This window comes from Euphorbia lathyris, chromosome 1 (genome assembly GCF_963576675.1).
Source record: "Euphorbia lathyris chromosome 1, ddEupLath1.1, whole genome shotgun sequence".
In the NCBI taxonomy this organism is placed as follows: domain Eukaryota; kingdom Viridiplantae; phylum Streptophyta; class Magnoliopsida; order Malpighiales; family Euphorbiaceae; genus Euphorbia; species Euphorbia lathyris.
Genome location: NC_088910.1, coordinates 116,584,562 through 116,611,411, shown reverse-complemented (window position 1 = coordinate 116,611,411; position 26,850 = coordinate 116,584,562). Strand labels below are relative to the sequence as shown.

The 26,850-nt window shown below is 35.1% G+C and overlaps 1 protein-coding gene and 1 non-coding gene across 5 annotated transcripts; both read right to left on the bottom strand.

Moving 5' to 3' along the window:
- Positions 1-4,151: 4,151 nt before the first annotated feature.
- On the bottom strand, positions 4,152-6,183 carry LOC136214030 (myb family transcription factor PHL5-like). Of its 4 annotated transcripts, none has more exons than XM_066002855.1 (8): positions 6,042-6,183; positions 5,695-5,902; positions 5,496-5,561; positions 5,260-5,419; positions 5,066-5,142; positions 4,934-4,973; positions 4,509-4,853; positions 4,152-4,424 (listed from the first exon to the last, which is right to left on the bottom strand). In XM_066002855.1, exons 2-7 carry the CDS (start codon positions 5,776-5,778, stop codon positions 4,777-4,779), a joined length of 504 nt encoding a protein of 167 aa, XP_065858927.1. In that variant the 5' UTR covers positions 5,779-5,902; positions 6,042-6,183; the 3' UTR covers positions 4,152-4,424; positions 4,509-4,776. The 4 variants fall into 4 exon arrangements, with proteins under 4 accessions (XP_065858927.1, XP_065858929.1, XP_065858928.1 ...); XM_066002857.1 differs by having other exon boundaries at positions 4,509-4,799; XM_066002856.1 differs by lacking the exon at positions 5,496-5,561 and having other exon boundaries at positions 5,260-5,443.
- A 4,506-nt stretch (positions 6,184-10,689) lies between these two features.
- LOC136216093 (small nucleolar RNA R71) lies at positions 10,690-10,796 on the bottom strand. The gene has a single exon (XR_010683086.1). It is a non-coding gene; the product is annotated as a small nucleolar RNA R71 (small nucleolar RNA).
- Between the last annotated feature and the right edge of the window lie 16,054 nt (positions 10,797-26,850).

The window sequence follows — 26,850 nt, the reverse complement described above, 5'->3', positions numbered from 1 at the left end:
TTACCCCAATTTATCCTTATCTTAACTTTTTAATTAGTTATTTAATTTGCCCTTTTATGTAATTTGGCAACTAGGTTTTGAGATTCATCTCTTTCTATTGTAATGTTAACTTTTATCAATACAAAATTATATCTTCTTCTTTGTGAAGTTTTGTTAAGGTTTCAACTTTCAACAATGGGGAATCTTGATTTCCTACGTATTTAGGCTGTAAAACCCGGGATTAACTCCTTTAAGTTTAGTTTGAGAATGACCTTTTTGTTAGTTTAAGATTAAAACTAACATGTCGGATAAAAATGCATATCATATTTAAGAAAAAAAAATGTGAAAACAGTAAAATCGAAAAAATACAAAAGAAATACGAAATATGGTTACAATGCAAAAAAAAACAAAAAAAAATATGAAACTTGTAAAAACATGAAAAATGAAAACAAAAACGAGAAAAAAAGTGAAAAGTTAAAAACACAGAAAACGGTAAAAATAGAAAAACATGAAAAAAATAAAAACATGAAAAAAATTTGATAAAACCACGAAAAACAGAGAAAAACACATGGAAAACAGTTTAAACTAAAAATACGAAAACTGACATAAAATTTCTGGTAGACTACCCAAGAAGAATTCTAATCTAAGGGAAGCTGCCGCAACTGGTCATTGTTGGAAAATACGGCCGACTTGGTTGGTATTTGTATTCTCAAAAAGGTAAAAACACAATAAAAAGAACAAACAAAACATGAAAAACGAAAAAAAAACGGTAAAAACACGAAAATCAGAAGATGAAAAAACATGGAAAACATTTTTTTGAAACGAAAATTGTATTAATCAATTGCTCAAAGCGTCATTACAAAGCAGAGGCCAAACAATGCTAGGACTATCACGTAAAATAACTATCGGTGTCTGAGAGTCACGAGCCCACTATGATATCCTATGTGCCACTTTATTTTCCTCTGTCCAGATAAAATGAAAAGCGCAGCTGGTAAAAAATTAACTAATTCGAGGACTTCTCGATATAGGTAATATAGAGACAACAGTGGAATAGGACCTTTCGTTAATGCTTCAATTACCACATTGGCATCTGACTCCACCCATAATGTGTGCAAATTATTATTTCATGACAGTATAAGCCGTATCGTTTGAGGTTCAGCAGCCTCAACAGAACATCAGGTTGAATTGGGAGACCAGCAAAGAAAATAACTTGAGCCATTGAGTAACCCGATCCTCGCGGAAATGCCATGGCCCCCCCATACGGAATCCCAATTGAGTTTTGTAACGCCTTCAAGAGGAGGACGCCAGACCTTGTGAGGATCCAGAGTTACTCGTTCAGGCTCCTAGGGACTCAACTTAGTTCTGTGAATCTTCAAATCTGCCATAAATATTTGGGCCTTTTCTAACAGCAGCGCAATCTCAATATCGTTACAATCATGAACAAGGGTGTTACGCCTAAACCAAAGACACCAAAGTAAGATTAGGCCGAGCTCTCTCTCTTACAAGCTTGCATCAGACTAGCATTCTTCTAGCCATGCCTTTAAGTCATGACAGTAGACTTTATCCCATCGAAAAGTCATCTTTGCCTGTTTCCACATCAGTTTGGCGCTCGGACATGTAATGAAAACATGGACTAGAGTTTCCATTGCAGACTCATTGCTTCCTCTATCCCTGCCACCCTTCTTTTCAGAATGTCATAATATCTCACTAAAATCCCCAAAGCACATCAGGGGAATAGAATCAGAATCAGTTAGATGTCTAATTAGATCCCATGTCCGACTCTTGTTATTTCTTTTCGGCCACCCATACACTCCCAAGTCTCTCCATATCGGGTTATTGTTAGTTCGAATCACAAAGTAGATGCAGTGGAGAGAGTACGTAGAGATAACCAAGTCAATTTCCTTTTTCCATCCTAAAATTAAGCTGCCACTCAAGCCTACGGGATTTATAATGAACAAATTATAGTCCGAAAAAGATCGATATAGGAGAGTGCAATTGTTTTTCTTTAAGCGAGTTTCCATTAAGAAAAACAAATCAGGTTAAGTCTCCCTCATCAGCTGTTTGAGGGTTCAGACCGTCCAGAAGTTACCCATCCGCTTGACGTTCCAACTCATTATTTTCATAACATAGGGCGGGGCCCTTTGTCGGCCACCACCCTTTGGTCAATGCTAGCAAGAGATTGTTTTTTTGTTACTTCCACTGGATTGAATCCATTCATCCCCTTCACTCTCTCTGAGTTGTTTAGCCAGACTAGAGATTTGTTGAGAACCTGACTGCATTGTCTGTTTTTGCGGGGCTAACTGTTGATTCATGTAATTAGTGAGCACGAAACACGGTACTGGTAAGTATCTAGTGATTTTCATTGTTCCTTACTCTCTCTTTTCCTCATCCGATTTACTTTTGTGTATGTCGATTTCAGCAACCTGATTTAAGGATCTATTGATTTTCAGAACTATCATTGAAAGGGTTAGATCTCTCGCTTAGATACACTGATTTTATTGTATTCATTGTTAGATTCCCCACTGAAAAGCTTGGGTCTTTATATTTTTTAACCTAGGGCCATACAATGTCGGTTGCTGAAGATGCTCTGATTTCTTTTTATTTGAACATAATATTTGCAGGGATAGTAAGAATGCTACATGCGAAGGCTGACTGAAGAGATTAATCAGTAATTGTGTTTAGCATATGGAAAGATTTTTTTAACTTATTGAGTATATATTGTTGTTATGTTAGTTTGAACTTATTGGTTGCATGTATGATGTTGTTGTGGGTGGTGCTGCTGAGATAGGTTTGCAATATATCTTCTACTTGGCTTGTTATTTGAATGAGTATGTGTATGTATATAAAGCATGTTAGCTTGTTCATGCTTGATGTTCTGCTTAGAAAGCTAGAAGTGATTGAGTATGTATATATATTGTTATGTGGGTTTGAACTGAACAATTACATATATGTATGATGTTGTGGGTGATGATGAAATGATTGGTATGAACTGATTGGTTAGATATAACTATTTAGGAAGCTAGGACTCGTAGAGTTTATGTATGATGATCATTACGCATGTGGCTGATTAGGCATACTCTAAAGCTTTGAATGTTCATTGTGATTGGCAATACTCTTACACCTACTGCTAGAAGTGATTGATATGTGTATGTCTATGAAACATGGCTTGTTTGATGTTCTGTTTAGGAAGCTAGACTGATTAAGTATGTGTACGAATGTTCATTTGGGCATGTAGCTGATTAGTTACATGTATGATGTTGTTGTGATTGGCCATACTCTTATGCTATAAATGTTCATTGAGTGAAATAATGTTCATGCCTACAACATATGTTTTGTGAAGCATAGTCATATGGTCAACCTAAATCTCCATTACTATGTATCATGTCACTTGGCTTGTTATGCTTATGGAAAAGTATTTAACATGGTGATGAAGTTGTATAATTCTAACAACACAAGTTTATGACTAAGCTTATGGTGACAGTATAATACACTTCATCGCCATGCTAACTTCATCATGAACTGTACAATCCAAGTGGCAGGTACATAGTGGTGGCTTTAGGCAGGTACATAGTGATTCTAACAACACAAGTTTATGACTAAGCTTGTTATAGTATGTTAGGCATGCTTTTAAAGCTGAAAATGTCATGAATAAGTAAGGAATAGACATGCACGAATAAGTTGTCTACTTGATATTCTGTTAACTAGTACAGAAATGCTTACTTGTGTCGCACTTTTTCAGGTTATTGTGTCGCACTTTTGTGCGACACACCTGGGGTGCGACACAAGAACTTTGCATCGCTCTTGAGAGTGACACAAACTACTCATCTGTTGTGTCGCACTTGTCACGCGCGCGATACAATAGAGTGATAACTCTTGTGACACACTTCTAGAGTGCGCGATTCAAGCTCCCGATTAATCTGGTACACTTTGTGTCGCTCCTTCCTCACGTGCGACACAAAATATTGATATTTTTTTAAAAAAAATTTACAAATTTTTCCAGCATCTAACATAAAATTTTATAATCAAAAGTAATAAAATTTTATAATCAAAATTTATTTGATTATACATGATATTATAGAACATACACATAAAACTACAAGTACCACTTTACATAAATACATACATATTCAAAATATATTAACAATTTGTTTGATTTTGGATGAACCAAAAAATAGAAAAATAAGACATTTCATTGTATTTCAACATGATAGGTGACATAGGCATGTCATGTGGATATTATCTTTTTCACAAACAAAGACAGAATCCAAAAATGATCAAACTATTGCAGCAAATGCAAATTATTGACTTTCGAGTTCATGAAATAAAAGAACTGGAACTATACACATACTACATCCTAGCCCTTGCCATGACTTCACTTCCTGCACTGCCCATTTCTGTTACTCCTGCCCTTGTACATGTCTCCTTGAATTGCTCCTCTGTCACTCCTGCAAACATAACATATAATATATTTTATTGTCAAAAACCTGTAAGAGCGAGCTTCCTTGTTCCAGTTAGTTACATCTAGTTACCTTTCCCCATGGCAGCAGTTGAAGACATGCCTCCCTGGACGGTCTTGAGGTAATGGTCATAAAAGTTGGCACCTGACCATTTCTGATGGGAAAGAGTGTCGACTCCATTGTTTCTCTCTTCCCTCTGGATCCTCTCCAGATATGCCAGCATTCCCCTCTTTGCATAGTGCTTAGCAAATTTATCAATCACAAGAGCATCAACATGAACCTGCAAGTGTTATGAACTGCCAACAGAAACCGAGCTTTGCAATTCTCGGTATGAAATCCCTCATCTGTCCTGAAGCATCCCAACTGAAAGAAGGCGAACCATTATAAGCCAATATCGAAAGATTATCTCAAACCTTCCTGCAGATATAGTAAATATCTTCTTCTGTCACATTAAATTAAATTATGTAATCATATATATAATAAGCTATTTAAATTACCTTGTGAATGGTCTGGCATGTACTTTGCAATTCTATATTTCTGCAAACAAATTAAATCAATTAATTAAAGCTCAGTAACTTTTATATCACGAACGGAGCATTATTGAAAAGTCATGGATGTAGAAATAATACCTGCAAATGACTCTTGACATGGAAGATAGTCAATCCTTCTGAACCCATCAGCTTCAGTATTGCCTTGGGCGTTGCTTCTGCAATTGAATTTTATAGCTGATATTTTTCAATCCTAACAGAATACTTTTTTCCGACTGTTTAGACCCAAAAAAGTAAAAATGAGTTACAGAAAGGAGAAACAAAAGAGGACTTACTCTCAGCACCTCCAAGGCGATTTACGCAATCAACGAATCTCTCATGAAGATTTTGAGTCCATCGGATTCGAGTTTTTGTAAAAACAGGGTTCACAGATCTTGGAGACTCAGTCTCTTTGGCTGAAGAAAATCCTAGCTGTGAAAATGGATTTCCCCCAACCTGTTGCCGAATAGAGATTAACAACTAGAAAAACACATCGGACTACATCACAAAATTAAATCAAAACAATACATACTCGACGATCCTGAATCGAAAACTGGTTTGTTGCAGGAGAATAATAATAATCATCAAGAAAATGAGTCTGAAAATGAAACAAACCCCGAATTGTAAAATCAAGACCGATCTAGCGAAAACGATTAAGCGAATTTGGCACCAACCGAAATCCCTAAAATGAAAGAAAGCATGGTAAAGAAGTTATGATTAAGAGCACAGACCTTTAAGATTGTTGTAAAAGGATTGAGGAAGATAGATCGAATTAGGTTATTAGGGTCCTTGATCCGAACCAGAGACTGAGCCATGGGGAAGGGAGAGGTACAATTGGGCTTTTTCTCAAGCGTGTCGTTATCCTCAAGGGCTTGAAGTTAAGATCCAGTTTTACCATTAGCCATTCCATCAGCCAAAAGAGTAACCAAAGCTTTCCCTCTAATTAACCCAAAAATACTCGCAAATTAACAAGAGTGCAGGATTTATCAACAAAAAACATAGGAGCAGTTTCAACTTTGAGCAGTGACCATTAAAATCAAAATAAAAGAAATTCAGAATTAGGGTTAACAATTAATACCGTTCGCGAAGAAAGGACATAACCGGAATGGTGAGAATCGATGGTTCTCATCACAAAAGCAGAGAAGGTAGTGATGGGAGAAGACATCCATGGAAGAGAGAATAGGAAGAGTCGAGAGGAATCAAACGAGGGAGACAAATAAAACAAGTCGGTCGAATTTCAATAGAATAGATTAGACCCTTAATTTTTAAATGCACCGGAGTCATTTTGATAAATAAAAAACGATGTGAATGTAAAGATAATACACTTTTTGTGTCGCTTTTATAAAAGTGTGTCACAAAAATAACACATTCCTTGTGTCGTTTTGGTAAAGGCGCGTCACAAGTTTGCTCTTGTGTCACACTGTAAAACAGGCGATACAAGAAGTAACTCGTTTGTGACGCACGCTCTTCAAGTATGACGCAAGTGATGACACAGAATACTTAGTTGTGTCGCGTTTACAGAACACGCGACACTAGTTACTCTGTTGTGTCGCTTTCTCTTCAAGCGCGACACAAGAAGTGCGACACAAGTGAGCATTTCTGTACTAGGAAGGTGATTAGGCATACTCTCAAAGCTGAAAATGATAAACTTGCCTGATTCCTTTCTATTTAAACATGAGTTATGCTGATGAGTTAGGTTTATAATATATCTTCCACTTCTCTTGTTATCTGATTGAAACCATTCAGAATGGTGATGGGTTTTTGATGCTATCAGCATAAGTTATGAACTTGTGGCTAGAGCATCGCATACTTCATCATAGTGCTCACTTTGGCATGTAAAGGGTTATTTATGTGCATTGCTATTAATGTTCATTTTGGCATGTAGATATGAATGTGTATGTGTCTATGTATGAAGCATGTTGCCTTGTTTTATGTTCTCTTTAGGAAGTAGAACTGATTCAGTTTGTGTATGAATGTTTATTGGGCATGTAGCATGTTATGTGTCACTTAAATATACATATGTTTCATATCAATTTAGGAATAGACATAAACGAATAAGTTGACTACTTTGTTATAGCATGTTATGCGTCACTTGAATATACATATATATGTCTACTTGAATAAGTTGTCTACTTTGTATTGCCTATCAAAAAAGGATAGTGTGCAAGGGGGCATTATGATGTGACGTGCGAATAGCGTACAAGGGGGGCGTGATGCGCGAATAGCAAAAAAGGAGATTTGGATGCTAAAGAAACACTAGAGCTGGCTGGATGGAGTGGAGTACTAGAGGGGCGTGGAGCCAAAATTGAAGATCATATTGATTACCAAGTAGGTTTGTAATCAATAATCATTCTGTTCTTCAAGAATGGCTCTATGCTTATCCAGTAGTCCACACCATCCAGCTCAGTGTTTCTTTGGCATCCAAATCTCCTTTCTATTCGCATATCACGCCCCCTTTGCATGCTTATGATGTGCAGATGGTAACCAAGGATATCTGGATGATGGAGAACTATTAGAGTCAAATGGCGTCAAATACTGGAGGGGCATGAAGCCAACATTGAAGATCAGATTGATTACCAAGTAGATTTGTAATCAGTAATCATTCTGTTTTTTAAGGTTGGCTCTATACCCATCCAGTAGTCCACACCATCCAACTCAATGGTTGTCCGGCATCCGAATCTCCTTGCTATTCGCACATCACACCCCCCTTGTACACTATTCACACGTCACATCATAATTTCCCCCTTGCTTGCTATTTGCACATCATATATCCCATGCATACTCTTCAGTCCATCTCCTGGCAGTTGCTACATAACCTGTCCTGTTGCTGATGTATCGTTCAACAATTTGCTCTCGGCTAGGAAATGGCCCCTCAATGAAGGGCTCCACCAGCAGTCCATAAATATTCCACAGCAGCTATAAAATGCATAGATAAATTAAATTAGACCCCAAACATGAGTAGATAAACTAGACCCCAAACATGAAATAGATAAATTAGACCCCAAATGCATAGATTTATATCATCATCTTACCGTGGAAATACTATGGGAAGGGTGATCAAGTAGCTGGGGCATAGATACATGCCCCAAGGGACCGATATTAGGATGATAAATTTTGGTCCTGAATATGACCTGCGAACAATAGTAATGTCATAAGTTTATTTGTATATATATGAACTGATTCCTGTGTGTTAATAAGTTCATGCATGTTCTTACAACTGGAGATGTGGAGGGGAAATCGACAGGGAAGTCCATGTGGACTATGAATACACCTCCTTCATAAGGGGTGTTTGGAGGGCCATTCATCACGGCAGTCTATTGTCGACGGTCAAGACATGCATATATATTGATAAGCCACCTGGGTGCCTCACACCGGAATCGGGAAATTTGCGACTCAACACAAGATAGAGGTTCCTTATACGTCTATCTATGCTCGATATAACTAGAGTAAGTATAGTGTTGGATTGTGGACTCTTGAGAATTGTTAAACGCTTCATATTTATAATGTGGGTGGGTAAGTGAAGGGTCTTAGAATGGAGAAAGGGTAAAACGAGATTAATGTTAAACCCAAAATATACCTAAAATATCATCATTATTTACATCAGTTTTGCTACGAATTTGTGATGTTTATATCTATTTAGAGTACTTTTACGTCCGAATATATTTCTTTCATGCAAGGAACCTAAATATTTGGTAAAATCCAAATAGGAATGAAAAGAGGTCAAAAACGAAGGAAAAACCCTACAAAAGGAGTCAAAGACGACGAAAAACCCTACAAAAGGAGTCAAAGACGACGAAAATCAAACGCACCGAAACAAGGACGAGGAACGAAGTCGGAGACGGAAATAATTACCCGTGTCGCGATCGAGAATCCTCCATTCTCGGTCACGACACGCGTCTCCTAGGCATCCTTCCCTTTCATTTCGCTCGGCCGAGAATTTATAATTCTCGGTAAGTTCAGATTTTCAGGCAGCACAATTTACACATGTTCATTTTCAAAGAAACGCGTCCGTTCGATTGGATAAGAATGTCTTTTCGCTGAAGACACGTCCCTTAGATTCGACCCTTCAACATCTATAAATAAAGAGTTTCAGAGTTGATATATGATTTTTTAGAGTTAAGATTTAGTACAGAATTAATGCAGAAATTCTGAGTCAAACGATTTAGAGTTAGTAGTTTGATTTTTGTAAAAGCAATATGATGTACACACATTGTTTATCAAATAATTACATACACAGTAATATTTAGATTTAGATTAAGATCAGTTTATATTAGTTTACATTCTGGTAGTTGACGACCCATCTCTATTCCGAAGATTCAGCGAGAAGATTAGCGGATTCGACCCACGAGCCTGACAAACTCTAGCGAGGTTTGAGGAAAGGATTGACGACCCGAAACTTGAATGTCGTTTGAATGCTTCCATGCTTTTTTTTCTCTGTAAACTTGTATCAAATTCATACTTCATCTAACAAAGTTCATGCAATTCAATAAATTTTTATGTAGCACTTATGGTAAATGATCTGAAGTGAGTTCTAGTGTTTTCATTAAGACGTAGTTGAATTCAATATCTTTACAAGGGAACTTTGTTGAACACTTAGGCAAATTAATTCTTATGCAAATAAGTGTTAATTTGGTTAAGGTAGAAATCTAACCTGACCGTAGGAGGATTGTTTGCAGTTCAAAGCCTTTTAATTGAAGGAGTTTACTTTATTACATTTTTATAATTTATACAAAGTGTAAAGTTGTTTTCTTTGCTTAATGCAAAGGAACACAATTATTCTCTTATTTTAAACACTAAACGTTTCTGTTTTGTAATTCATTCTTAAAACAGAATTGATTTCTAACATTCTACATATTCCAACCTAATTCTTATTCTATTAATCTCAAAACCAATTTCAAATAACGATTATCTATTTCTATAAACCTTAAGTCGTATTTAAACTACAAATAAATAAGTTTTTGTTGAAAAACGTTCCCTGTGGGATTGATATCTTTTTATTACTACAAGTGAAACCGTGCACTTGTGGAAATCGCTCAACAAGTTTTTGGCGCCGTTGCCGGGGAACGCCAAAATTTTTAACAAAAATTTAGATTTTTCGTGTTTTATTTCGAATCTAGGTTTATACATACTTATTTTAACTTTTGTAATTTATTAATTTTAATTTACTAATATATTTATTTTTCAAATTCTATTTTGAAGGTAGTTTTGGTTCGTGCAAAAATTTCAAGTTCATGCGCAGCTCTCGAAGTTCGGGCACACCACCAAATCCGTTAGACCCAGAAATTGAAAAGACCATTAAAAAGAAAAAGAAAGACAAGAAAAACAAATAAAATTCCGAGCCAGAAAATATGGCAAACCCACCAACACTTATGGATTAAGCTAGGCCAGGAGTGGCCGGTGTAACCAATAGTATCGTTAGACCCAGAATAACCGCAAACCAATTTGAAATTAAGCCAACTTTGTTTAATATGTTTCAAAATAATGTAATATTTTATGGGTTACCTAACGAAAATCCTAACACCCATTTGACAAATTTCTTAGAAATTTGCGACACTTTTAAAATAACATATGTGACTGCCGAAGCAATCAAACTTCTCCTCTTTCCTTTCACTTTGAAGGATAGAGCCAAAGAGTGGTTAACTTCCATGCCAGGCGCAACATTTGAAACTTGGGACCAATTAGCCCAAGCGTTTTTATCAAAATATTTTTCTTTAGCAAAAACCGCAAGAGTCATAAAAGAGTTAACTTCTTTTTCTCAAAATGATAATGAAACTCTTTATGAGGCTTGAGAACGTTTTAAAGAACTTCAACGTTTACGCCCACACCACCAATTGCCCGATGCACTTTTAATGCAAACATTTTATAATGGATTAAACCCCACAACTAGAGTTTCATTAGATGCTATTTCGGGAGAGTTATTTATGAAGAAGACATCAGCCCAAGCAAGAGAACTTTTGGAGGAAATGGCAATCAACAGCAGTATATGGCCCACGGAACGTGGACACATACCGGTGGCAAAACCATCATCCTCAACCACATCATCAGTTAAAGGTATAATGAATCTTGATCGAGTCGCGATGTTACAAGCCCAATTTTCTACCTTATCGCACAAAATTGACAAGTTTATGGCACCATGCGATGCTAATGGTAATCCAATCCAAACAGATGTGGATTATGAAGGTATGAGTGAGATCGAACAAGTAAATTTTGTCCAAGGGCAAAACCAAACTAATAATCCTAATTCTAATACTTATAATTCTACATGGAGGAATCATCCTAACTTTAACTGGAAAGATAATAATAATAATAATAATAATAATAATAATAATAATAATAATGTGATTGCTAATCAAAATCGTACGAATAATTATCAAAATCAATCAAGAGATACGATTAGCACTTTATCTTCTAAAATCGACAAATTCATAGATGCTATCAGTGGAAAAATAAGTAATCACGACGATGGTTTTAAACGGGTCGAGAATAAATTTGATCAGCTTATTAAAAACCATTCATCTAGCATCCATAATTTAGAGGTTCAAGAGGGAAGTCTTCCCAGCCATACGGAAGTAAATCTGAAAGATCATGTAAAGGCTATCACTATTCGTTCAGAGAAAAATTATAAAGGTCCGGAAATGCCCGGAGATCCAACTTTACTAGGAACTGATTTACCAAAATCCAAAGAAGATACATTAAACACAGAAAGTTCACCAATTGACTCAAGTACAAAAACATTTGTACCCAAACCACCTTTTCCACACAAAGTCCGAAATAAGGACTATGACAAACAACTTTTAACATTTTTGGATAAACTTAAAAATTTACACATTAATTAGACGTTTATGGATGCAATTACGTAAATCCCTAACTATGGAAAGTTCTTAAAAGATCTAATTTCAAAGAAGATTAGTTGGGAAGGAACCATTTCGCTAACTGAGGACTGTAGTTCAATAGTGTTAAGCAATTTGCCCACTAAACTCAAAGATCCCGGATGTTTTACTATTCCGTGTAAGTTGGGAGATATTGAATTCCCAAGTTGTCTTTGTGATTTAGGAGCAAGTATAAACTTAATGCCATTGTCTATTTTTAATAAGTTAGGTTTAGAAGAAGATATCAAACGTACCAATATGGTTTTGCAATTAGCGGATCAAACCACTAAAAGACCATATGGTATAATTGAGGACGTTTTAGTTAAAGTTGACAAATTTATTTTTCCTACCGATTTCGTTATATTAGATTTTGCATATGACGTTAAATTTCCACTAATTTTTGGTAGATCGTTTATGAACACGGGACGTGCTCTAGTTGATGTGTCAGAAGGGAAAGTAGTTTTAAGGATAGGAGAGGATACGATCGAGTTTAATATGAACAAAGCGATGAAATATCCTATGGAGGAATTCGCTTGTATGAAACTTGACTTAGTTGAAGAATGTGTCAATGACATTATTCAAAAAGAAGAAATTATAGAACCTATATGGGAGAAGAATTAGAAGATAAGGACCCAGAACCTTTGATTCGAGAAGATGGACCAGTTCCGCCTTCAATTGTAATACCCCCTAAATTAGAACTTAAAGAGTTACCAAACCATTTGAGATACGCTTTCTTAGGCGAAGGCGATTCTCTACCTATAATTATCTCTAACAAGTTAACAAATGATCAAGAAGAAAAATTGAAAGAAGTTGTTAGAAATAGGATAGGAAGTATGGGATGGCAAATTTCAGACTTAAAAGGAATTAATCCTAGTATTGTAATGCATAGAATTCACTTAGAAGAAGATAAGCCACCTAAAGCGGATAGGCAAAGATGCTTAAATCCGAATATGAAAGAAGTAGTCAAAAATGAGATTGCTAAACTTTTAGACAATGGAATCATTTATCCTATCTCGGATAGTGAATGGGTTAGTCCAATCCATTGTGTACCTAAAAAGGGAGGCATAACTATTGTAAGGAATGACGAAGGTGAATTAATAGCTACGTGAACCACCACCGGTTGGAGGGTTTGTATAGATTATATGAACCTAAATAAAGCAACCGGGAAAGATAATTTTCCTCTACCTTTCATTGATCAAATGATTGAAAGGATAGCCGGTCATGCTTTTTATTGTTTTCTTGATGGATATTCCGGATTCTTTCAAATATATATTTACCCGGATAAAACAACCTTCACATGTCCTTATGGAACCTTTGCATATAGGAGAATGCCCTTTGGTCTATGTAATTCAGCAGCAACATTTCAACATTGTATGACTGCAATTTTTAACGATTTCATTGAATATATCATGGAAGTTTTTATGGATGATTTTTCAGTTTATGGAGATTCTTTCGATGCATGTTTAGGAAACTTAGATAAAGTTTTGTCTAGATGTGAGGAAACAAATTTAGTTTTAAACTGGGAAAAATGTCATTTCATGGTTGACGAGGGAATTGTTTTAGGTCATAAAATATCTGAAAAAGGATTAGAAGTGGATAGAGCAAAAACTTCAGTGATAGAAAAATTACCCCCTCCAACTACTGTTAAGGGAGTACGGTCATTTTTAGGACATGCAAGTTTTTACAGACGATTTATAAAAAACTTTTTTGTAATTTCCAAACCACTTACTAATTTGCTTATGAAAGATTCAACCTTTGATTTTAATGAAGATTCTGTTAAAGCTTTTGAAACATTGAAAGCAGCTTTAGTCAGTGCACCCATAATTGCTAAACCCGATTGGGATTTACCTTTTGAAATCATGTGTGATGCAAGTGACTTAGCCGTGAGATGTGTTTTAGGTCAAAGGAAGGACAAGAAACTTCATGTTATTTATTATGCCAGTCATACATTGTCCGGTGCTCAATTAAATTATACCACAACTGAAAAAGAAATGCTTGCAGTAGTTTTTGCGTGTGATAAGTTTAGGTCGTACCTGCTAGGATCTAAAGTTATTATATATACCGATCACGCAGCTTTAAGGTATCTATTTGCTAAAAAAGATGCAAACCCGCGTCTGATTAGATGGGTTTTGTTATTACAAGAATTTGATATAGAAATTAAAGACAAAAAGGGAGTAGAAAACCTTGTCGCCGATCATCTATCAAAACTCGAAGATGAAAACGGTCCTATAGGTGAAACTATCGGTATATGAGATAATTTCCCCGATGAATATCTCTATCAGATAAAAAGTATCATGTCACCATGGTATGCGGATATAGCCAATTATCTCGCAGCTAACATTGTTTTAGAAGGGTTAGGTTTCCATCAAAAGAAAAAATTCTTTTTCGATGTTAAACATTATTTTTGGGAAGATCCTTTCTTGTTCAAAACTTGTGGTGATGGTATGATTAGGAGGTGCATTAGCGAAAATGAATACAGGTCTATAATGTCAGAATGCCATTCTAGCTCTTATGGAGGGCATAACGGCGTTAGTAAAACAGTAGCTAGGATATTATAATGTGGATTCTTTTGGCCTACACTGTTTAAGGACGTTCGTTCATTTATTATTCGTTGCGATAAATGTCAAAGAACCGGGAATTTAGGAAGGAAAGATGAGATGCTTCTCACAAGCATGTTAGAAGTTGAAGTCTTCGACGTGTGGGGGATCGATTTCATGGGTCCTTTTCCCCCTTCTTTTGGTAAGACTTATATTTTAGTAACCGTAGATTATGTTTCAAAGTGGGTTGAATCAATTCCAACCCCGACAAACGATTCTAGGGTTGTCCTTGAATTTCTTGATAATATATTTTGTAGATTTGGAGTCCCAAGAGTTATTATAAGTGATGGAGGTACCCATTTCATAAACCGAAGTTTTGAATCGCTTATGAGAAAATATGGAGTACGCCACCGCGTATCTACGCCATGCCATCCCCAATCGAATGGTCAAGCGGAGATATCAAATAGGGAACTCAAATGGATTCTAGAGAAAACAGTTTCGTCTTCAAGAAAAGACTAGTCTTGTAAACTTAACAATGTGTTATGGGCATATCGTACTGCATTTAAAACACCAATAGGAAACCATACCGATTAGTGTATGAGAAAGCATGTCATTTACCAGTAGAATTAGAGCATAAAGCTTATTGGGCTATTAAACCACTAAACTATGATTTACAGCAAGCAGGTAAGAAACGATTATTCGACTTGAATGAGTTGGATGAATTACGTCATTTATCTTACGAAAACGCAAAAATATATAAAGAGAAAGTGAAAAAATGGCATGATGCCAAAATTAAAGTCAAAAGCTTTAGCATTGGAGATAAGGTGCTGTTATTTAATTCACGACTCCGATTATATCCAGGTAAACTTAAGTCTAGATGGACAGGACCATATTTAGTCGTTAAAACATTCGACTATGGATCTTTAGAACTTGAAGGACCTAACGGAGTTCGCTTTAAGGTTAACGGTAATAGATGCAAAATCTATTATGAAAACGCTCCAATTAAGGAAATTGAGTTCATAACAGAATTTCGTGAAGATTAATTCATTAATTTCATGTACTTCTTTTATTTTGATTTTTGTTTGAATTCTTAGTTTAGCTTTTATTTTGTTTTTTTTTTACACATTTTTATGATTTTTAGTTTTTAGATGAATTTATATCAAGTCTTAGATGCATAAAAATATATTTAAGTCATGTTTTTAATCAGATTTTAGGTAAATAGTTCGAATTAGAAGAAATTCAGCGCTTCTTAGTCGAGAATTTAGGATTCTCAGTTGACAATTCACACTTTCAAAATTGTCCAAGAAGGTAAGAGATTTTCTGATCTTACCGAGAATTTATATTTTTGGCTGAGAATCAGAATATAGGAGTTTCGACGCCTGATTTCCAAGAGGAAATCAGCGTGTCGCGACCGAGAATCAGAATTCTCGGTCGCGACACATGTGTTTTCTGCACCATCAGACTTGTTTCTTCTTCCTCCTATAGATATGGCTAATCAAACTCGAAAAATTAAGTTTCTTCAACTCCAAGAGGTCTGATTTTATGCTTTTTTGCATTAAAAAGACACACTACTTCATCCTATGATCCCTATAAATAAATCAAGAGGTTCAGATTTCTGTTACTTGCTTTTCTATTCATCTCTGTCAAACACATATCAGATATTCTAAAAACACCATTCTACAAAAGTTACAGAAACTTTTTGCTCCTCGAAACCATGACTACCAAAAACAAAACTTCCAAGCAGATTGCTGCTTCACGCAATAAGCGTCCTGACTTGTCAGAACGTTAGGGTGCGCCATTTCCTATATACAATCATGACGAAGGACGACGCTATTACCGACTTCGTTACAAATTCTTTGTTGGCATGCTGTATATGGACGAGTTCTTGAATGATGAACTCGGGATCAGCGATGATATGAATCCCTATTTAGAGAATTTAGGCTGGTCTAAGTTCGCCCGTACGAGGTTTCCTATTATTGGAGACTGGATCCTTGAATTCTTCTATACAGTACGCTTCGTGAACAAGCGAGAAGTATGTCTCAGCTTTCGCAAGGATGGCGAAACCTTTACGTTTGGATACCCTGAATTACATGCCTGGTTTGGTTTTCCCCTAAGGTATACAACCATACATCATCCTGGAAGAGATATGACATCTAGAGACATTTGGAGGATGTTAACCGGATTCTGGCATTTCATTCCACGTCTCGCCTACAACAAATCCATTAACTCCAATTCGACGTTATATCTGGATAAGTTTCTGTGCCACAGTTTATTTGGACGCACTTTTAGCAGTGTTGTCCAAGAGACGGACTTGTACGTTTTAGGTGATATTTTCCAAGGCAACACCGTCAATACTTCAAAAATTTTGATGGAAGGTCTTATTTGGACGTTATATTTTCCAATGCCTGGTTTGTTTTGATTATCAATAGTTTGTATTTAGGTTTGTTTTTGTTATTTATTTTTCCTTGTATATATGTTTAGTTTGATTTTGTACATATGTGTTATGAAATAAAAATTTCAATTCATTTCAGTTCATATTGATTCTGGTTTATATCCGTTCCAATTTATATATGATAACGAACCAGTCTGTATTAAAACCACTTCATGTTGACAAATTCTAATCATTATTACAATATGAACATGATTTTAATGAACTTATATAATCTTCTATAATGATTAACACATATATTTGTTTGCCCATAACTTGATTAATTTATGTATGTGTATCATACTTTACAATTTAAGGTTTCAAACAATGAATTATTACCTACATGAACTTACATTAATTACATTTCAAATGATTCATTTAACTTATATGCATTAATGCCCTTTAATTGTTCATTAACTCTATTTAAGGCATTAATGTTTCATAATTATTCATTATTCTCAATTCCTAAGGACAAACCTTTGGTTTTCCTTGTATTTAATGCTTTTAAATTTGTGTTTTTTAGTACATGTACAGTTTTAATAAGTTTCCGGGCATAAATACTCAGAAAATTGCACGAATGGAGTTAATATGCGCAAAATTCAGCCACCAGGGGCAGATTCTCGACCGAGAATTAAATATTCTCGGTAAGATCAGCGAAAGCATGTAAATTTCAGAGAGATTTCTCTCTGAAATTGACATGTCGCGACCGAGAATTTGAATTCTCGGTCGCGACACACGTGTTGTAGGCAGTGAATGGTCCGATTTTGACACTAAAATCAGCCTATTCCTATTCCTACTCTACCTATAATTCACTCTATTTAACCCTATAAATACCTATTCCTTACACAAACATCACATCACCTCAATTTATACCCAATCCCTCACTCTAAACTCTTCCCAATACACTACTTTTACTCTTCCCAATTTATTCATACCTTATTCACAGTCAATTACCCCCTTTTATCTATCTACTCTTTCCATTCATTAACCCTTACTATTCCCTAACTCTTCTTCAAGCTTTTGCTATTCTCTCTACATCTCTTCTTCTCCATTTTCAAACCCTAAACACCACCATCATGCCTAGAACCAAGCGCGTCGGACACAAGCCTAAGGTTACGGAAGCAAATTGCCTTCGTGTTCATTATGGGGGCTTATTTTGATATAGCTTCCGAGGAAGAGGCGAATCGTTTCACTCATTTTTCAAGTTCAAAGAGGGAGTTTGTAGACATGCAGTTCCTTGATTTTGATTCGGTAAGAGAGTTGAATTTCTCTACTAGGATTAATGCTTACCTCGATACTTTAGGTTGGCAAACTTTTGCTTTTATGAAATTTTCCAGAATTGAAGAATATATTGTGGAATTTTTGGTTACCTCAGAAATTGATAAAAAAGAGGAATTTCATCACTTTTAGGAACAATAGTGTAACTTACACTATTGATTATGAAGCAATGGGAAATGTTTTTGGGTTTCCTACAAGTAATTTCTTTGACAAACCTAAGGATTTTGATAATGACACCATTTGGCATACTCTTTCGGGTCAAGCCTATTTTAATTCCAAAAATACTTCAAACAAGATGATTAGGGATAATTGTTTGCTTTACTTGCACAAGTTCTTGAGTTTTTCATTGTTTGGTCGAGTGGAGAGTTCCAAGGTTCAAGTTCGGGATTTGTTCGTTATTGACTGTTTGTTTAAAGGCTTAAGGGTTGATAGCATTGACATGCTATTTGATAATTTGTATCGTGCTTCGAGGGCTCACACTACTCAAGTCCCTCTAGGTAATTTTATTACCACTTTAGTATTGGGTGCACGTGGAGAATTGGCCGAGTATGATATGTCTTCCTGTTAGGCATGAAATTGACTACATTATAACGTATTAATTATAATAAATTAAGGGTGTTTTTATATTTTATTACAAGAAAGAAGGTCTTATAGATGATTTTATGCAGATAAGGAAAGATTTAGTCGAACAGTCTAGAAGCAGCCTGTTTCGCACACGCCATGAGGAGAAAGCCATTCTTTGATCCAGCGGTCAAACGCCGGAACTTCTGGTGACGGACAACGATAGGACGGGAAGTAGGTGTGGCAGTAGCAGCTGGAAGAAAGGTAGATAAGTGCAGTCTAGAAGCAATAAGATGACATGAAAGCTCGACTCTTGAGTGTTCAAGGGTCAAAATGATCTTCACTACTTTTAGCATTTTAGATTTATGAACAATTGACTTTGATTTGTAATATTTTGTGCGGATACTTTTAGTACCGTATTGACCTTGGTCTTTCCTTTAAATAGATAGAGTAACGAAAGGAAATGGATCGCATCTTTTATTAAACAAAAAGATAGACTTTTGCACCGAAAAAAAGAAAAGCTCCATAGATGGAGTTTCAGAGTTTTGAACCAGCAGATTTCTCACTCGCCCGTATGAGTGAGTAGTCCTTTTGAATAGGCTCGGCCAGTGGGGCCGGTGATGTAAGTTTCTTAAGTCTATTAATGAATGAATGGTGTTTATTTCTGAAGTGTTTGATGAGGATTTATATTTCAGTGCTTATGCATATATGCTTGTGTTAGATGAATGATAGGATAATGCTTTCATCTTCACCGAACTCTCTATCAAACATCCAACCCCGAAGCAGACATGTTAGGTGGTTGTATCAAGGGTTTTCTCATCTGAAATGCTGCTTCGATCCTAATGCAAGAAAGAACAAGCCTTTAGGACGCTATTGGTTTTAGTAAGTCTTAGAATCTTAAGAACACATGAGAGTTGACTTAAGTGAGCATTAAAGCAGAAACCTTGACTTCATTTGCATCATTCATGACTGATTAGGCTATTTAGGAGCTTAAGGTAACCTGTTCCACTGTGCTTAGCCTGTTCTACCTGTTTATCATTATCAAGTAATCATTTTTATACGTAAAACCATTTGCTTAGCCACAGTTTTCAACATCTCTCAACATTCATCACTATAAAGAAGTCACACCTAACGAACACCTTGTTCTACAGCGTTTTTCTAGTAAGATCTGGTCCTTAATCCCTATGGAGACGATACTTAACTTATCACTTTGTTACTTGTATCTAGTGCACTTGCTAGAATCTATTCTGAGGACAACACTTCCTACTATGGATATGTTCCGCTTTTGAATATTTCGGCTCTTGAACGAGCTCACTTGTTGGTTTCTTCGGTCCCTCCCGTTTTTGTTTCTTATGAATCACGTATTTCCCATCTTCGTGGTAATATGGGAGGAGGAGCCTCGAGTTCTCAATTTCTAGGTACCGAAGAAGCACTAGTGGAAAATTGTCTATTTGCATCGACGCATTTGCATCGACCCTTATAAAATGTGATGCAAAAGGTACATTTGCATCGGACCTTTATTTGGGACAGATGCAAAGGTCCATTTGCATCGGTCCTTTATTTGGGCCGATGCAAATGTCACGACATTTAGTATTTGCATCGGTCTTTAACAGAGACCGATGCAAATAACTGTATTATTTGCATCAGCCCTTTTGAAAGGACTGATGCAAATATCAATTAAATTATTTGCATCGGTCCCTTAGTAAGGACCGATGCAAATAACTGTATTATTTGCACCGGCTCTTTATAAACGACCGATGCAAATAGTGTTTATATAAATTCAGATTTTAGGGTTAATGTTCTCATTTACAGCCGCCTCCCACCTCAGTCTTATCCTTCTCGCAAGACCGAAATCAAGCTCTCTTCCATGGCTGCCTTTTCCACCTCCGATTACCCTAGTGTCTTCTCCGTTTCCTTCTGGTCTTCCCTATATGTTCAAATGGACGCTGCTAAACTCACCGAGCTTAAGGGTTTTGTCGAGCGATGTAAATCCGATCCTTCCCTGCTCAGGGATCCTCCCCTTTCCTTCTTCTGCGACTACATCACCAGGTTGTTATCCATATTATTCATTATTTTATTATTTTGTTTTTTTTTAATTCACCTTTCACTTGATTCTAGTTGGTTTCAGTCATGATACTCCTTCCTTTGTTTCTGCCTTCAATTCTGGACAGGTTTGTGATTTCAGGGTTTATCGTGTTTATGTTTTTTAGGTTGGGTTTTTAGATTCCTTGTTGCAATTTCAGTATTGATCATTAAACCCTTTTTATTAATCCAACTAAAAGTTGATGTGAATTCAATTTATTCTTCAATTCCACCATGGCTATATGCATATTGAATTATGACTTGCCTAATAAAAAAATATTGAAGCAATTAGGTATTATATCAAATTTCAATCTACTAAGTTTAGCAGCTAACATATGCATATTGAATTCTTGACTTGGCTAATAAAAAATATCTCTCTTAGTAAACCTTCCTGCTCCTTTACAGTAAAACAATTGTAAGCTCATGTTTTCTATTTGGATATAACAGCCTCATTGTTAGAGTGATCATGTCATCCATATTTTGGGATGTTGTGTAAATGAACTCAGCTTATTTAGGTATTTATTACGTTTAAAAAATGGTATCAATTTAGGTATTGAGAAGGGATTGGACACATTATTGATATTATTCCGTTAAGTTCTGATTTCTCCATCCACTTAATATCAATTGATATTACAATTGATAGAACTTAACGAAGTAATATTAATGACGCGTCTCGTTCCCTTTTTTAAACGTTTAGCCTATATTGGTGTTATTTTGTACGTGGAGCCTAAACTGATACTTCTGACAAAAATCGTAACCCTATTTAGTACTTTATCCCTATTTTTGTAACAGGCAATAAGACGTGAGAGCAACTGCATTTGATAAAGTTGTTATGCATTTATCATTTAGCCCTGAAGACATTAAAGCTTTAGTGGTATGCATAGAAGGTTCCGACAAAGTTTCAATTTGTTGAATTTGGAGGTATTGCCTTGTGGAATTTTGAGGCGGTAGCTAGATACTATAAGTGTAACATCACTGTTTTCAGCATCCTTACCACAATCTAGCATTTTAATTTATTTTAAGCGGTGCTTTGATTTTGTTCTACATTTTTATTTATTGCCTTCACTCACTGATTTTTCTTCAATTTTCATCAATTTACTTTGCTGTTGGATATTGCTTGATTCTCATGTTTCACATTGTTAATGAATTGTTGTTCATTTCTTGATGACGGTTCTGTTTCGGTGTTTTGTGCTGTTGGATTGGTGAGCCTGATAGTAAGCTGCTGATGATATTAGATATTTCCAACATTTTAACATTGTTATGCATTTAAATAACAGAAATCAACTAAATAATACTAACATTCAAGTAATTCTATCCCCTCCCATGTTTAATGAATTGTTATAAAATAATTAGATCTGAGTCTCAATTATATCATGCATTATTTACATTATGTTTCCATGAATAACTACAAATAAGAGAACAGGTGAATCCAATGAAGAGTTCAGCTGCAGTAGAAGTGGAGGTGCTGGCGCATTAGGACCATTCGGTCTTCTAGTTCTTGCGGAGCAAACTTCTGTCTACTTCTACGTTGGTAAGGGAAGAAACGACACTTTGAAAACATTCTTCTACATAAACCAAACCAGATATTCAGTAGCAAATGATGTTAACAAACAAATATATGGAAGCTACGTTCCATTGCTAAAAGGGGAAAAATTCTCATTAAGAATATTGGTAAGTTAAGGCTAATTAATTTTGATTAATGAATATGGTGATTAGATGAAGTGAATAATAAATTAAGGAAGTGAATTTCTATTGCAGGTGGATCAAATCAATAATAGAACATGTATAACATCAAGGGCATATCCAACAAGCACAATAAATAGAGCAGCTAAACTGTTTTTCTTTAATAATGCAAAGATACAAAAGGTGGAGCTACTTTGGCATTTTATGTGTTAAGAAATGTAGTATTAAACTTGGAATCTTGAAATTTTATTTTTTTAATCATTTATTAGTTTTGTACGAAAATAATTAAGATCTTTAGTAAAATCATGTAAGATGTTGATTATTTAAGTTGTTGATTATTATTTGTATAGCGTTCCATTCAATCCAAATTTTTTTTTTAAATATTTTACTATTTACAAAAATCTGTCACTAATTTTGTCAGAAAATAGTCATTTGCATCGGCCCTTTAGAAAGTGCGATGCAAATGCTACATCATTTGCATCGACTCTTTTAAAGGGCCGACGCAAATGTAGCACCAATTACGTCGGCCCTTTAAAAGGACGGATGCAAATGCAGCCTCATTTGCATCAGCCCTTTAAAAGGGCCGATGCAAATGATGTAGCATTTGCATCGGTCCTTTTAAAGGGCCGATGCAAATGCTTTAATCATTTGCATCGGCCGACGGTTGATGCAAACACATTTGCATCGAGGGCTTTTGCATCGACCAGTGGCCAATGCAAATAGCCCTAAATGGCCGATGCAAATGGCCTTTTTTCCACTAGTGAATTCACCACAAGCACAACCCCAAGCCCAAGCACCACAAGAAGAGGATCCTATTGATTTACAAAGGATTTTGAACCAAATCAATGAAAATAATCGACACATGAATTTGAGAATTGATGATTTAGTTGAGAACAACATGGTGATGAATGACAATATCAACAATTTAAGGAGGGAGCACAAGTTCACCCGTCGTCGGATTCTCTCATTTTTCCGTCGTCAAAACGTTGAAACCTCACCATCTCCACCGGATTCACCTTCCAACATTTAGGTTGTATTATTTTTCTTTCACATTTTTTTTATTATGTTTTAGTTTGGTACAATTTTTATTTTTATTTTGTTTGGTACAATTCTATTTTATTTTATGATGAATGCTTTTCTTTATATATCTCATGGTTAGCTACATTTCTTTGATTGTTTTTCCATGTGTTATTTCGTATATTTTTCGTGTCTTATCAATTTTTGCACCAATGAGGACATGATCCAAATTAAGTGTGGGATGAGATATTGTATATATCATTAAATTTTTTATGGCTTAATGCAACGAAATAATTTTTATGCAACATTCCTTTTATGTAAACGCAACACATTTAGCAACGTTTTATTCAAAACATAGTATTTTACAAAAAAGTATTTTTCAATGACATTATTTTAAATAACATCATTATAAACTTTACATTTTCATATGTATAAATAAAATATTTTAACTTATGATTATTTTTAGGTTATCATTATCGATAGAAATAATATTTCTATACGGGCAATATTTTTCAAATTTTTCACAAATCTCCGAGAGGATTTTTAAGTAAAATTGTCTCCAATGAATGTATTTAAGTAAAATCTCTATTTTTATCTCTATTTTATATCATGAATCCATGATCCAATAAATCTTATTTTAAATTTTCAATTAGGTTTATAGGCATTAAATTGAACTAACAATTTTTAGCTCGGTTTTATTTCGTCTTACATTAACACCAATTGAAGTTTTTAAGGAAACTTTAGCCATAATACATGTTGAATTTTAAGTCAATATAGGATGAATGTGCTATCTTTCTTTTTCCCAATTTCCAATTTTAATTTTATATCTCATATTAATTAATCAATTAGTCGTATTCTTAACTTTTGGCCACGATTGAGACCAACCTTATCACAATCGAGGTATGAAAGGGAAGAAAATTAAGTACCGTTTACTTTTGGCCACGATTGCGACCACCCTTATCACAATCGAGGTATGAAAGAAACGTTAAAATTAAGCGTGTTTAAGTTTAAAGTAACGATTGCGTCCACCAATGGCATGGTCGGTACCTCTTAAGCAAACACAAAGCAAATAAAATGCATATAAAGTTACGATCGAGACAACCCTTATCTTGGGCGTAACCCAAATACTTACTCAAATCATATAATAGTTTAGGTTTGGGAAATGAAGTTTTGTGCTTTGAAATACCTTGAGACAAAAGACTCAATAACATGCGTGCTTATATCGTCCCGAATACTTCAATTCAAAATTAAAAATACAAGACGAATAATAATCGCCTTTATACTAGTTAGTTTGATATTTTGCGTATAAATTTGTTGTGCGAAGTTAGTCTTTTCGGCTTAACTAATTCAAAATGTAATACAGAGATATATGTTTTATTTTTATAAAGAGGTTAGTTAAAGAATAAATTCAGTGAAATTTTGCTCGGGACTAGCAAAAGATTAAATGTGGAGATTTGTTAAGCCCAAAATATACCTAAAATATCATCATTATTTACATCAGTTTTGCTACGAATTTGTGCTGTTTATATCTATTTAGAGTACTTTTACGTCCGAATATATTTCTTTCATGCAAGGTACTTAAAAATTTGGTAAAATCCAAATAAGAACGAAAAGAGGTAAAAAACAAAGGAAAAACCCTACAAAAGGAGTCAAAGACGATGAAAATCAAACGCACCGAAACGAGGACGAGGAACGAAGTCGGAGACGGAAATAATTACCCGTGTCGCGACCGAGAATCCTCCATTCTCGGTCGTGACATGCATCTCCCAGGAATCCCTCCCTTTCATTTCGAAAGCTGAAAAACTGTTTCTCCATTCTCGGCCGAGAATTTATAATTCTCGGTAAGTACAGAATTAATGCAGAAATTCTGAGTCAAACGATTCAGAGTTAGAAGTTCGATTTTTGTAAAAGCAATAGGATGTACACACATTGTTTATCAAATAATTACATACACAGTAATATTTAGATTTAGATTAAGATCGGTTTATATTAGTTTACATTCTGGTAGTTGACGACCCATCTCTATTCCGAAGATTCAGCGAGAAGATTAAGTAGCGGATTCGACCCACGAGCCTGACAAACTCTAGCGAGGTTTGAGGAAAGGATTAACGACACGGAACTTGAATGTCGTTTGAATGCTTCCATGCTTTTTGTTCTCTGTAAACTTGTATCAAATTCATACTTCATCTAATAAAGTTCATGCAATTCAATAAAGTTTTATGTAGCACTTATGGTAAATGATCCGAAGTGAGTTCTGGTGTTTTCATTAAGACGTAGTTGAATTCAATATCTTTACAAGGAAACTTTGTTGAACACTTAGGCAAATTAATTCTTATGCAAATAAGTGTTAATTTGGTTAAGGTAGCAATCTAACCCGACCGTAGGAGGATTGTCTGCAGTTCAAAGCCTTTTAATTGAAGGAGTTTACGTTATTACATTTTTATAATTTATACAAAGTTTAAAGTTGTTTTCTTTCCTTAATGCAAACGAACACAATTATTCTCTTATTTTAAACACTAAACGTTTTTGTTTTGTAATTCATTCTTAAAACAGAATTGATTTCTAACATTCTACATATTCCAACCTAATTCTTATTCTATTAATCTCAAAACCAATTTCAAATAACGATTATCTATTTCTATAAACCTTAAGTAATATTTAAACTACAAATAAACAAGTTTTTGTTGAAAAACGTTCCCCGTGGGATCGATATCTTTTTATTACTACAAGCGAAATCGTGCACTTGCGGAAATCACTCAACAATTAATTAGGTCTACTGTATACGATACGTAATTAATGAGCACCAATAGGTTTTGCAGATATCAAGACTTTGGGGATTGTAGGCAATGATTACTTAGATATGCATGAGATCAAGTTGAATTTGGCTTCCAATCAACACCACCACGCCTCTTGAAAGATTGACGTATTGACAGATTTGGAGATGTACATTGCTTATTGTTTTTACCTTATTAGATTCAGAAATTTGTCTAGTTCAAATGTAAACAGATTGAGCATTAGTCTCCAATAAATTTAAAATCATTGATATACAGAAATTCTTGTTCATTTGATTATTGTTCATTACCAGATTCATTCGAAGAAGAAGGCAAAGAGTGACATTTACAATTAAAAAAATATCATCTAAACAACAATAAAAAGACATTAAAATAAAAGAATAGGTCATCTAAAATAAATCTATTGACATGATTGATTAAGACCTATGTCATCTGATACAAGTTACTACGATAGAAATTATTATAAAAACTGTCACCGCCAATACCAATATGCCAATTTCCTATATAGCTACTTGACATTTTTTATTATTAGTATGTCATGTGATGACATTAAAGGTGACGTTAATAAATAAAAAGATGCATCGTAACAATATTCATATGACAGTACGCAACTAGGCTGATGTCATGTATAGTATCTTAT